Source organism: Rhinichthys klamathensis, unplaced genomic scaffold (genome assembly GCF_029890125.1).
Source record: "Rhinichthys klamathensis goyatoka isolate OS25496 unplaced genomic scaffold, OSU_Roscu_1.1 h1tg000036l_1, whole genome shotgun sequence".
Classification (NCBI taxonomy): Eukaryota; Metazoa; Chordata; class Actinopteri; order Cypriniformes; family Leuciscidae; genus Rhinichthys; species Rhinichthys klamathensis.
Window position 1 is genome coordinate 7,483,074 of NW_026606584.1, and position 14,618 is coordinate 7,497,691.

The 14,618-nt window shown below is 36.9% G+C and overlaps 1 protein-coding gene across 1 annotated transcript; it reads left to right on the forward strand.

Moving 5' to 3' along the window:
- The first annotated feature begins 8,567 nt into the window (after positions 1-8,567).
- On the forward strand, positions 8,568-11,911 carry glulb (glutamate-ammonia ligase (glutamine synthase) b). Its single transcript, XM_056246226.1, has 7 exons — positions 8,568-8,722; positions 10,064-10,247; positions 10,363-10,524; positions 10,626-10,772; positions 10,873-11,000; positions 11,077-11,276; positions 11,405-11,911. The coding sequence occupies exons 2-7, from the start codon at positions 10,082-10,084 to the stop codon at positions 11,718-11,720; spliced, it is 1,119 nt and encodes a 372-aa protein (XP_056102201.1). The 5' UTR covers positions 8,568-8,722; positions 10,064-10,081; the 3' UTR covers positions 11,721-11,911.
- The last annotated feature ends 2,707 nt before the right edge of the window (positions 11,912-14,618 follow it).

A 14,618-nucleotide genomic window follows, 5' to 3' on the forward strand; every position in this document is an offset into this window, starting at 1 on the left:
CATTCTCCAAAATATACCCTCAACTGTTGTCAAGGCAACACTCCACATGCCTTGTATCAAAACACCCGCAGTAAAGAGGGGCGAAGTGAGCGAAGCTCATTATCATTTAAAGGCATATGCACTAAAACGACGTGCTGAAAACAGAGCTGTTTTTGACCAGGTAAAATTTGTGTTTTCTTAAAATACTAATGAGAATTTTAATAAAAGTATTTTATAAAGTTTTTATTCAGACCCTAAACAATATTAACTTAACAATATAACTTGTACAAAAATGGCATTTTATGACCCCTTTAAAACATCCGAGATCAAACGAGACATCCAAGATAATGGCCGTTTCTCAATACCAAGTACGCAAACTTCGGACTTGCGTCCTTGGTAGTTCGGACTTGCCAAGTTCGACTCAGGAGAACGAACTCCAGAGGACGAGAGGACGCAAGTCCGGTTATTCTGCAAATGGAACAGCGGCGTTCTTGATCGCGTCACTCAGCACGCTCTGGCTACTCCGGTTATCTCTTTATTTTAGGCAACAATAAAACGAAATATGCTACAAATCTGCCTCTTTTCGTCAACAATAAAACGAAATATGTTATAAAACACCACTCTGCCTCTTTTCACCCATTTCTCCCACCGGTCACAATAGTGACTGTAAAAATTTTTTTTTTATTTCTAAGGCTATAAAAATGTTAGGCCTACTGAATGATCTATGAATGCATTTCTGTTAAGAAGGTAATGGATGAACCCAAGCGCAGACAGTATATAACGCTCAACATTAATTTATTGACAAAAACAGGGAAAACAAAACCCACGAGGGGGCAAAACAAGACTGGAACAGAAATGACTAAACTAGACTGAGTCTTGACAAATAACTAGACGATAAACAAAACAGCAAACATAGAATCAGGATTTCTCTCTGGACAATACTCTTGACAAATACTCACAGGGACTCTAACAAAGTTTCACACGCAGATAAGAATCACAATGAACCAGCACAAGACAGCAAACACGAGGGGATAATAAAGGGAACACTAATGACAAAGACAGGTGAAGCTGACTAGACAAGGACAGGTGAAACTGACTAGACAATAATGACAAGACGAGGATAACAAGGGGGCGGGGTGACGTAACGAGACAACACAAGCACATGGCTCAAAACACAAGACCATGTGCTTGCACACAAAACATGATTCTGTCATGATCCTGCCTCAAGACTAAAGAAAATCAAGGACACGAGGGCAGAATCATGACAATTTCCAGCAGATATTGAAATAATAAAGGGTCTCACTGAAATATGTGCAGTGTCGCATGTTTACTGTAAATTGTCACATGACCAGAGCTGTTTATTTCCTGTTTGCGCCAAGAGAAGAGGATGGCAGCAAGATAGCTCCCAAAGAAAAGATTAGTCAAGTATGTTAACATAAAGATAGGACATATATTTTTGGTAGCCTACACATCATGTTTAAGGTGTCTAGTATTGATATATGCATTTGCAATTACTCAACTTTGTTTAATGTGGTCATAGAACTCACAAACTTGTCACCGGCAACAATAGTGACCGGTGGGATAACCCATTGTATACATGCTTATACACATAGGCTAACTGTATACCTTACTTTCTGCTGCTACCTAACTTTCTACCTAATTTTACACACAGACACCTACACAGAAACACACACACACACAAAGACTAGCTAGCTAACTAATTCTACCTAACTTTCCACACACACACGCAATTACAGGTAAGCACTCACACGCACCCCCCCCCCCCCCCCCCCCCCACACACACACACACACACACACACACCACACATATGGCGTTAAATGTGTGCCTCAATCCTGAGCGAGTAATTGTAAGTTTTGAGCACAGAGAACTATATTTTGCAAGCACATTGCATTATATTTTGAACAGAAATTAACAATCGCAAAAAAAAAAAAACTTTTGTGAAAACCTTTTCATAATATTCTAATTTTGAATTCATAAGCTGTAAGCCATAATCATCAAAATTATAACAAATAAAGGCTTGAAATATCTCACTTTGCATGTAATGTGTCTATACAATATATTAGTTTCACCTTTTAAGTTGAATCACTGAAATAAACTTTTGCATGATATTCTAATTTTTCGAGTTTCACTAGTAGGCTAGTCAACATTTGAAGTGGATCAAAAAAGTTAAACAAAGTTGTCCTAAGACAAGAACGAGTTTTGTTCAATATTAATGTATAACTTTGATGAAAGGGTTAGGTCCACTTCAAATGTTGACTACTGCATTTATTTATAAATACATAAACAAAAGAAACATCCTCTCACTTTCAACAGCTTTTCTTTCCAGCAAATTTCTTAATATGTGTAAATGCTTGAATGAACACAAAATGCTTCAACAACTGAGACAACAACATAAAACACATTTGAATGTTTTTTTTTTTTTTGACAAACAGAAATGGAGTTATGAGTCCCTGAACAAAGGGGTCAATATCAATCCTCAAGTTCTCCAGCACATCTGGGGCTTCATACAGTGTGTGCAGAATTATTAGGCACGTTGATTTTCTGATCTTTTTTTTTTTCAGGCACATTTTACCAATTCCAAACCACGTTCATCTTAATAACTACTATTCATTTTGTATTTAATCATTTACAAGTGATATATAATTGTCTATGAAGGCTGGAAATAAAAAATTGCATAATTGATGCAATGCATAATTAGGCATGTTTTCTTTTACAGAAAAAATAAGCCAAAAAATAGAGGTAAAGAGTCCTTAAAAATGACCCTAATAAGAATCACAAGCTGAAGTGTAGTAGAATACATGATCTTCCAGATTCTGGCAGTAAGTTTTGGGAGTTCATTTTTAGTCTATCTCTGCAAAACAGACTTCAGGGTAGGAGATGGACTAAAAATTAACTCCCAAAACTTACTGTCAGATTCTGGAAGATGAATTCTTCAAACAGAGGATATGGTGCTGGTCCTTCAAGAGTCACTCTCAATCTGTCTGTCTATAAAGCCTATAAAAAAAACAGTCTTCATGTATTTCACTAACTTCAGCTTGTGATTCTTATTAAGAGGGCATCATTTTTTAGGATTCTTTACCTAACCTAAGTCTCTGAGATCCTGATATCTTGCTCTTCTGGACACTCCAGGTATAGCAGTTCTGGAAAATGGCGGCGCTGGAGACTAAAGGGTTCCTGTTGGTTTCACGCTTAATTCTTCACCTTAATTATTTTACAGTTAACATGCGTCTCTTCGAGAGATCTAATCTCTTGAGAGATTTTTCACTTCATATTCTATTCACAGATCTATACAAACCCACTTGGACCAACCAGCTGTACCCACCACTTTTCCCCATTGTGAAGAAGAACAGTGGTTAATCTGTAAAAATCTGTATGTTCAAATAAAAGAATCTGTACTTCAGCTGTTTACAGATGTGCTCTGAACATTTCCCAACAGAACCATGTCTCTGGCTCCTGTACTCAGGCCTAAAATAAACCTTAGATTTACTATGATAAATGTGTTTTGTAAATGAATGGTTTTTGATTGGGTGCTTCCTGCCAATGAGAGCCTAAGAGTCCAAGTGCACACGGCCAGTGCGAAAAATCCATTCATTCAGATTCAGGGTGATGTCAGACACTAATCTCACTGCTTATTTTTCTCACATTAAGACCAGAACTACATGCAAATGCCTGATTACACAAAATATGTATGCATTGATTCTGTCATACCAAGGTAGTCTGAGACATATAATGTTGCCATGGTTGTTTGAGTGTTTAATCATTCCATTTTGAGAAGAAGTCTTGTTTAACTTGTGCATTGTACTCTATTTGCCTAAATAACTTATTTATTCAGCCACATTTTATATTAGGTGTCTTTAACTACTATGTAGTTACATCACAAAATAAGTACAATGTTTTGTGTTGATGTTGTATTGCAAAACACTTTTGCTGCTATTGAGGTGTGAGACGGGTAAGGTTAGGGACCGGTTTAATGGTAAGGGTGGGTTATTAAGAGAAGAGTCAACAGTGTTATAATAAATGTAATTACATAAATTAATTACAGCTGTTATTACGTGCAGGTATTTTTTAAATATAAGTGCAATTTAAAAAACATGCATGTACACACTATAACTGCATTGTATCAAATTGATTTAAATGTTAGTACAGTAGTTAAAGACACCCTAAATAAAGTGGTAATTTTATTATTCTATTTGTCCATACATAAATGATTTCACTGCAGGGCTTCAATAGACAGGGGATGATTAACGTAACTTAGGAACAAGCGCAAACTCAATTGAATAACCATGGAAACCATGTCTTATGTGAATTTAGGTTTTTTGTCTTGTGTGCTTTTTTTTTGTTAAAAGAATTGCCAAAGAAAATGTAAATTTGATAAAAATTTTGACTTTTTTTTCAGTCAATGTGTGACTTAGTGAGTCCCCTGCATAACATTCCCACAGAAAATGACATAATGGAAAAAAATGAGTACATTAGACTGGGATCCAGCCACTTTCCTTCTTTATAATCATGTATAACAGTGAAGCAACTGTTGCAGTGATGTTCTGATTTCCCAGTAGTGTTCGCATGTAAGAGCTAGAACACACTGCATAAACTCCTCTTTGATTTCACATCATCAGGCTGCTGTGGGCATTTTCATGAGAGCCTGCTCGTTCAGTGTGTGTTGTGTACAACAGCGAAACAAACTAGTGTACAAACAAAAACACATCAGAAATGCCCACTAGTCAGTCAGCACCAAATAGGTCTACATCTGATCTTGTAGTTTGTGTCTGTGGTGGAGCCAAAGCTCTCATGGGAAGCTTCTGTCAGTCTCCACCCTCCCTCAGTATAGGTTATTGTGGTGCATTGCAGAGTCTGATGACTCACCCACAGGTTTCACTGATCACAGGAAATTGAAGGGTGTGAATACATGATTTATTAACATTAGCATTTAAAACCAGTGATAAATAATAGGCAACTGATGTTACAAGTCATCCAGGACTCTGAGCATATTGAAAAGCTGGTAAATACAAATGTATAGCTATAGCCTACACTTATTTTCTAAGAAAAGTGTTCAACTGAAGATCCCAAAAAAAAGACTGCCAACAGAACAGCCCCTTGAAGAGCAAACAACAGACCACAACAACTCCCGCGGCGTCCCGCCTCTTGCAATATGTCTTAACACCTCTAATTTTTCAGTTCAGATTGTTACCATGACACTGAGGCTTTGGTTGACTGCACTTGAATGCTTCAGTTAGTTAAAATAAGTGCGACCACAGTGCATTGACAGAGTTCATGTTTATGAAACATATTCCTCACACTTCTGCCTGGGAGACAGGGATTGTAATGCCATTAACTGATTCACTCCCTTTCTTATTCCACTCTGAGGCTCTTTCAACATATGTGGAAGGTTATTAAATCTAAAAAGATGTATCGCAAGTTAAAGCTTAGACCTATTAAAATTTGAAACAACTGGGTGGGCCTTATGACTTGTAAGAAAGCAAGTAGGCTAGGCCTATTAAAATTCACATGTTTCGGTTTACACAAGAATCACGTTAGAATGGCATGACGAGGTTAGGATGAGGGTTTGGTGTGAATGGAGAAGACGCTTGTGTTTGTTAGTTAGTTATATCGGGTCATAGGAAACGGTCTCACTTTTTCTGATGGGCAGTGAGTCATCCAGCTCTACGTCACTGGACAGTGACATACTCTTCGTGCATGTGAACTAGAGAGAGGAGAGAGCGCAGGGGGGAGGGGGCCTCTATGGGAGGGGGCCTTGTAGATGTGTTTGCATTGTGGTAGCCTATGTACCTGCTGAATTCATTATCACCCAATGCAATAAGTTAGACAAAATCTTTAGTTGAATAAAAAAAGACGACCAGTATAACGATAAACTATGTAAATGTTTCTTAGACAAATAGTTCAGATATCTTTCACAGTGTGCAGGATTCACCGTAAATTCTGGATCTGATGAGTTGCTTTAGTTTCACTAGAAAGCATGCAATTAATAAAGCGAAAGCGTAGAGCGACATCTTGTGGACATAGCACTCAATTGTTTGACCTCGTTCATGGAGTCCTGTCATTTACAAGACGTAATTTATTCAAAGACATCCCTCCACCATTATTTTAATATCTAATATTAACTAACTAAATAACAAAGATTCATTATTATTAATAATAATAATTAGTAATAGTAATAGTAGTAGCAATTATAGTAGTAGTAGTAGCAGTCCAGAGGGATATTATACTGACACAAACTGAAAATTACATTTCATCATGCAGGGCATTTCTAACGAAACACATTTGATTAATATGAAACCCGGAGATCTGGTCTGGAGTAGTGTTTTCTTTTTTTTTTTTTTTTTTTTTTTTTTTTACAAATGTATTGGTTTGTCAAGACTATTTTATTCAATAAGAATTTAAAATGTTCCAAAAAAACAACAACATAGGCCTACCCTTTTTTCTGCTCTGGACAGATGTTGTTTGGAAGCCATATAGCCATATGTCAAGACTCATGTCATTATCTGCCGCAATGCATGATGTCCGAGTTTTAGAAAAAAGACATTTCCACATGACTCCGCTAAAGTTTAATCTGCATTTATATTTGCATATTATTAAAAATATTTTTACATTTTAGTGATATGCTACTTAATATTTAAGAGCAAGGGGTCCCCAGGTGGTTCGGGGGCTTTACACACCTTGGGTAGTTTCCGTATAGGGAGGACCGGCACTGTCTGTACCTGAATCTTCACTAAATTCGAAGTGTATCCTACCCCAAAATAAATGACTATAAAATAAAACATTACAACAAACAAATGAAAGTGTCCTGAAGTGTCAAGAGTATCCCTCTTATACTGTCTATTGAGTATCCTGAGTATGCTCAATCAAAACTCTTTGGTCAGTAGATTGATAACCAACCATGCTTTCAGTCCTCAAGAAAAAAACATCTATTTTTTTCTCAAGTCATATCAAGTCACCTTTTGGCCTATTTATATAGCGCTTTATACAATACAGATTGTTTCAAAGCAGCTTTACAGTGATAACAGGAAAATCATGCATTTTGGCTGCGATTCAGCTGAAGTCAGTTAAGTGTTGATTCAGTTACGCTGTAAAGATCATCAATTATTAAATTAGTGGAATTCATCTATAAAGCAGTTCTGCAAAAAAATAAGTGTCCACAACTAAGCAAGCCAGAGGCAACAGTGGCAAGGAACCCAAAAGCCATCACGTAGAATGGAGAAAAAAACCTTTGGAGAAACAGGCTCAGTCGGGTGGCCAGTTCTCCTCTGGCCAACGAACAAACACGGTGTATTCAGGCTGCATCATGGTCAGAATTCAGATCGGGATCGGTAGCATTCAAATATTAATCCCGTTCCTTTTGCTTGAAGATCAGATTCACCCTAGTATTGAGACATAGCTAGGCATAAGGCAGAGGACCTGTCTGGTTCTTGTAGTCTCTTCTGAAGGATATGTGCCGTCATGTCGATGAGGCCTTCACAGGGAATTGGCTTTATGCACAGCTTCACTACTTCCTGAACTTCAGCCAGCTCCTTTGTTTCCTGTCTGCCATTATTGGACAAACTGATTAATCCAGGTGTGCCTGGTCTCAGTAACAATAATCAGGCAAACCTGGATTAATCAGTTTGTCCAATAATGCCAGACAGGAAACAAAGGAGCTGGCTGAAGTTCAGGAAGTAGAAGCTGTGCATAAAGCCAATTGTCTATACAGTCTCTGCTGACATTCAGGGGCTGTGTTGTGGTCGTGTTTAGGTGCAGGTCAACTAACCCTTTAGCCTACCAGTTCTTTAGTTTCATAATATGCTCTATTTTACACACTTATAACAAAGAGTCTTAGAAGAGTTTCACATCATTTACACTATTATATAATTGTATGTGATCTTACTCTTTTCTCCCCATTGCATTCAGATGCAAGACTAGATTACCACTTCCACTTGAACATAATTTTCAGACAAGACTTTGTTTAGGCAATAAAACAATGATTAAAAATATATTTATCAAAACTCAAATAGCATAGTACTCAAAGCAACACAAAACCTGTGAAATACAGTGTTGTCCAAAAGTCTGAGGCCACTAATGAAAAATGTTTACGGGACGGGTGCGGTTAGACCTTCCATGAGATGCCCGTTATTCAATGGACCAAAATAAAGGACCTATCTGAATTTTGACCTTTAAGCAGTGAAATGTGGTTAGTGTTTTTAGTAGGTAGGCCTACGTCTATAATATTTCACTTACAAAACTTTCAGCTGTGCACGTTTGCTGTTTCCACAACACCGCTAGAGTGCGTGTAAAACCAGTGCTTGTTTATAGCCTCTTTTTTTCTTGAAATCGACAGTCGTTTTACTGGCTGCAGATAGAGCAACAATGCATTTGGTCAGTGAACGGACATTTTGTTCAACTAATTATTAAAAGGTGATGTAAAAATTATTTACATCAACAGAATATTTGATGTTCTTTGTCGAAGACATACTGAAAAGAATGGGATGATCCGCCCATTTTCAACGGCGCCCAATGAAATGATCCTGTAATATGACGACACCTAGCCAAACTCAAATCACGTTTTACTTCATCCAATCAGCAGCGAAAGGATCTGAAAACCCACTTTAAATGGTCGGCCAAAGCAAACGCTGTTAGTTTGGAGGATGAGAGGCAAACATACAGGAATATTTTCTAAAACCCTCTGGAAATACAGCCACTCCTTTAGTGACTATTTATACTCGCTGATAGGTATGTATCTTCGTTAAAAAAGCCAAACGTGTTTATAGTAGGAGTGAATATTCTGGTTAAGCGATATTTAAATGGCATGTTTTAATCTGAAGGGTGTAAATGGGTGATTTCGTATTTTTCGTAGTTAAAATCGAGGGCTCTAACATTTATGTGTTATCCAGAACCGCTTTGAATGTAACTTTTGAATTGCTTCGATGCCGTCACAGCAAAATGTTGCATCAGTTATATTAGCCAATGCCAAGCATTTAAATCGCTAGTTGAACATTGTTTGTTCTACCGGTTCATTTCTTCCCACTGATCCTTATTACGTTCTGTGGTTTGTGTTAATGACGTTGGTTTCGTTTTATTCATTAACATTGGTCTTATTAACTTTAGTGAATTAAGTCGCTCGCGCTCTGTACTCTATTGTCTGAGTTGCTTAATGACCCGAGTGGCTCAACCGGCCACGTTGTTTCTGGTAGCAGCTAACGAGATTTCTATGCGAGTTCTACCGGTCAAAAGTTTGGAATTGGAAACATTAACGTTACTATTTGTAATCTTATAAAAAGAAATCATCAAGCCGGCGTTTATTAATTTGAACTAAAAATACAGAAAACTATAATACTGTGAAATATTACAATTTATTTATTTTAAATACCTTAAAATATACCGGTAAGTTATTTCTGTAATGTTAAGTTGAATTTATCAATCATTTAATTACTCCAGTCTTCAGTGTCACACGATTCTTCAGAAATCATTCTAATATGCTGATTTATTATCAATGTTGGAATTTATGGGATACTTTTTTATTCAGGATTCATTGATGAATAAAAAAGAACAGCATTTATTTAAAACCGAAATCTTTTCTAACAATATGTCTATACCTTTTTTTTCTTTGTTTTGGAAGAAACTCTCATCCAGTAAGGTTGTAAGTTGATAAAGTGAAAAAAGGTTTCTATTTTGATTGAATGCTGTTCTTTTTTAACTTTTTATTCATCAATGCATCCTGAAAAAGTGTCACAGGTTCCAAAAAAACATTAAGCAGCACAACCGTTTCCAACATTGTTAATAACTGCATATCAAATCAACATTTTAGAATGATATCTGAATAATCATGTGACACTGAAGACTGGAGTAATCGTTGATAAATTCAGCTTTCCATCACATAAATTAAAGTATATTAAAATAGTAAACCATTGTTTTAAGTTGTAATTTCACAATATTACAGTTTTCTGTGTTTTTGATCAAATTAATGCAGACTACTTTTACAAACTGTGTGTATATATGTATATAAAACATTTTATATACACGCACATATCTTTTGAATGCTATGAGTTAATTTACAGTGTTGTCTCCTGATAGGTTTGATATAGCACCACCATGGCCACTTCAGCCAGTTCCAAGCTGAGCAAAACTGTGAAACAGCAGTACTTGGACCTCCCTCAGGGAGACGAGGTTCAGGCTATGTACATCTGGATTGATGGAACCGGGGAGGGATTGAGGTGCAAGACCAGGACTCTAGATTCAGCACCTAAGACCATTGAAGGTAGTTATTGTCAATTCAAATCATATTGGTTTCTTAAAAAAAAAGAAAAAAAGAGTAGTTTACTGAAACTCAGTGTTGGAAAAAGAATGAGTATTTGTATTATGTGTCTCTGTAGAGCTTCCTGAATGGAACTTTGATGGTTCTAGCACATATCAATCTGAGGGGTCCAACAGTGACATGTACTTGATACCCCAAGCCATGTTCAGAGACCCTTTCAGAAAGGATCCCAACAAACTGGTTCTGTGTGACGTTCTCAAATACAACCGCAAACCTGCTGGTGAGTAGATTTCAATACCATAGTTGATATTGGATAATTAGTTATAATGGATGATATTACATTTGAAGGTTGCATTAATGTTTCTTGTGTTGCTCCTTAAGAAACCAACCTTCGTCAGATGTGTAAAAAGATCATGGGTATGGTACAGAATAAGCATCCTTGGTTTGGAATGGAACAGGAGTACACTATTCTCGGCACAGATGGTCATCCATTTGGTTGGCCCTCCAATGGCTTTCCTGGACCTCAAGGTAGATGTCACCTATTGATGGTTTTGGACTTTTTTTTTTTTTTTTAATAGCTGGAAGACTCCTGTTGGTTTAATGAAATTAATTTGATTTGTTTGATTAGGTCCATACTACTGTGGTGTGGGAGCTGATAAGGCCTATGGACGAGATGTTGTAGAAGCCCATTATAGAGCCTGTTTGTATGCTGGAGTAAAAATCTGTGGCACTAATGCTGAAGTCATGCCAGCACAGGTAAAGTTTTCCATTTTAGGAAACCATTTTTCAATCGAATATAGAAATTAGTTGCTGAAGTTGTCTTGTTCTTCAGTGGGAATTCCAAGTTGGCCCCTGTGAGGGTATTGATATGGGAGACCATTTGTGGATAGCCCGCTTCCTCCTGCACAGGGTTTGTGAAGACTTCGGCGTTGTAGCCTCTTTTGACCCAAAGCCCATTTCAGGGAACTGGAATGGAGCTGGCTGCCACACCAACTTCAGCACCAAGGAGATGCGTGAGGAAGGGGGTTTGAAGTAAGTGTGTGTAAGGAAACCTTGCATCCCCCCCCCCACATACACACACACACACACGCACACATAACACTGTAGAGCTGACATAAAATGTTTTTTGGTTATGCTAATCAAGTTTATTTTCATTTTAGATATATTGAGGAGTCAATTGAGAGGCTGGCCAAGAGACACCAGTACCATATTCGTGCCTACGATCCTAAAGGAGGGCTGGACAATGCCAGACGACTGACTGGCCGTCACGAGACCTCCAATATCAACGAGTTCTCTGCTGGAGTGGCTAACCGTGGTGCTAGCATTCGAATTCCACGATCTGTGGGCCAAGAAAAAAAGGGCTACTTTGAAGACCGCCGTCCCTCGGCCAACTGCGATCCGTACGCAGTCACCGAAGCTCTTATACGCACATGTCTGCTCAGCGAAGAGGGTGAAGAGCCAATGACATACAAGTGAAATACTGGACTGAAGCGTCATTTAAGTAATTAACTCTTACTGGCGGCTTGCATTTTTGTTCATTAGTCCATGTGAAATGAGGGATGACACTAGATGGATCACTTCCCTGTTTGTTGGTTGTAGAAGGACACATTGGGTCAGTTTATATCCTACAAATTTAGCTTTCTCACTGCCAGTTACTTTTTTACTAGTAAAACCAATTTGTGGGTGTAATGATATCTGATTCTGGCAGGAATCTTAGTTTGATAGAGGTAAAAGTATGCACCCAAGATCACTATAAATTCTTCTATCTTTATGACTAAAGCTGTTGTGAATTGATCCATTTTAAGTATGTTATACAATTTAACATGATTTTTATAAACTAACTGTAGATATTTTAATTGTCAATTTTAGAGAAATTTTCACCAGTTTATAAATTGTAGTACTTTATCACAGGGACCAAAATGCATTGTACTAATATGGCTCTGCCTGTTGTTCAAAGGGTTGTGTATTTTATTATTTGCGACGCCATCGTTCAGAACTTTTACTTGTCTCTTTACATTAAAACACCAAGAATTTTACTAAGATGTGTTTGTGTTTTTTTCCCCTCCTCCTATCAGTCCTCTTTGACCGATTGCTGCAATGTTGTATTTTTGTAGGCTAGCCTGGAAGTTAGCATCACCCTGGTTCCCTTGACTAAAGCCAGTATTTTTTTGTTGTTGTTTATTTTCATTTGATGGATTATTGCAGAAAATAAGCTCTGTGACCAAAAAGTTTGATTCTTTCATGTTTTGTTAATAAAAATCTTTAACAACTTTTCTGAATTTGGAATCCTAAAAACAATTGTTTGAAGTAAAATGCTAAATTGAGGCAACTATATCACAGTTGTAATGCCATCTCTATTTAGGGTCCCGAAAAGTCATTCAGTCTTTGACTAAAACATTTTCCCCTTAAAGTCTGAGTGAAAATAGTTTGAGAGTATGAAAAAGTGAACTAGTGAGTATAGGCTATATTCCTGTTTGGCATGGGTGTTTAATGTCCCCAACAAACTGTTGTTAGTTACTGCCTTTCCCAAGAAAAGTAAAAGCTTGAAAATCAAAGCTTGGTGTTATGTTTTTTACTTGAAAGAATACAATATGATATTATCTTGAGCTTGTCTTAACCATGGACATATTTTCAGGCGTTTAACCATAAACCCATGATGACAGCTGGAAGGGCTAAAATGCTAACTTGTTGCCAGCTTTTAGACCACAAAAAAAAGCTTTCCTGCAATGCTTTATATTCATGTTTTTTAGGAGCTTTAAACAAATGATGGTAAACCGTTAAAATCTTTAAAGAGTGGAGCACTGAGGTTATGGAATGGTTATAAGAGTAGAAACACTGGTGTGGAGTTGGACCAAATGGTATTTGTGTATGTAATGTCATGTGTAACTATTTATTTGAAAATATTACGGATGGTTGACGTGTGATGTGCAAGGGAGCCAGACTGTGAGTACTGACAAAAATAGGACCAGAGCAACATGGATTGCACTGCCAAACAAACTGACAATAAATTTTTTTTTTGACTGTGCTGGAACACCATTTTGGATTGTTCCTTCTTAAATTTGTCCCAGTTTTACATGCTTGTTCAGTAAAGAAAGGCAGTATGCGGATGCTTTTCTCTTTGTGAACCCTGCCAAGACTCTTGTTTTGATTACCAGAAATGCAATTATAGGATTAAAAGATGTCAGTTCTCAGAAGGTAAGCAATGCACAGCAATGTCAACAGTTCTCAGAAGGTAACAAGATATAGGCTTAGAAATATTATGGGAAGTAACTTATTTTTATGAACCTGTTTTTGTATGTTTTCATACCTTTCATCGAATTCCTCAAAATTATGTAAGTTTAAAACTGAAAGCATGTTGTTTGGTATGCAAAAGAGTTGCCATTCATGGTTGCCTGTATTTACAGTAGGCCTATTCTTCAAATAGAAATCAAATCTCCCTCACCTTTTATCACGTGAGGATATGTTGTGGCTATATCTAGTTTGGTCATTTTTCCCCCAACATGTTTTACTTCATCGGAATGGTGCAAAACATAGTAAATGGCACTTGCTATGTGAACACGCGCGCGCGCACACACACTCACACACACACACACACACACACACACACACACACACACACACAAACACACACACACACACACACACACTCACACACCAACCAATTGTGGACATGATTCGAAAAGGTTAAATGGTCACTTAGGTACTGCGCCCAAACAAAATCTTATTGAAAGCTCAACTTGTTTAGATTTATGGCTTTGGTTTTATGACCGTTTTAGAGTAAAACATGTTTTGGAAAATATATATTTCATATAAAATTAAAAAATAGTATTTTTGTGCACTTTTCATAATAATAAATTCAACTTCTATAACTTTTTTTTTAGTTTAACTTTTTTATTTAACCACCAATAATCTGCCAAGTGTCTTCTTTAAAAAGAGATGAAACATGAGCTGCGTCCCAATGTGCATACTCCACCCTATGTGCCCTAAATAGTATTGACAATTACTAATGTCACATACCTACTATTTAGGATAGATAGTGTGCACATTGAAATCATTCAAGATTTACAACAGTTTAAGTTGGAAATTTCATTTTCAGGTCTATGCTCAAAAAGTGATTAACAGGTAATAATTTGATCATAACTATTCCATAAATATAATTTAGCACCATCAAATCTCCTAAAAAATAAATTAAAAAACATTTTCAAACTAAAATATAGAGTATACCTAAATTCATTTTATTGAAAAACAAATCTGTCATTTTTACAGCACCAGAGGGTTAAGATTGTGACTGTGATTTGGCAGAAGAAGAAGAAGAAAAAAAAACAGAAATACCCTTGCTCTATAGTTTGTTCAGTCCAAAAAACATGGGCCTGT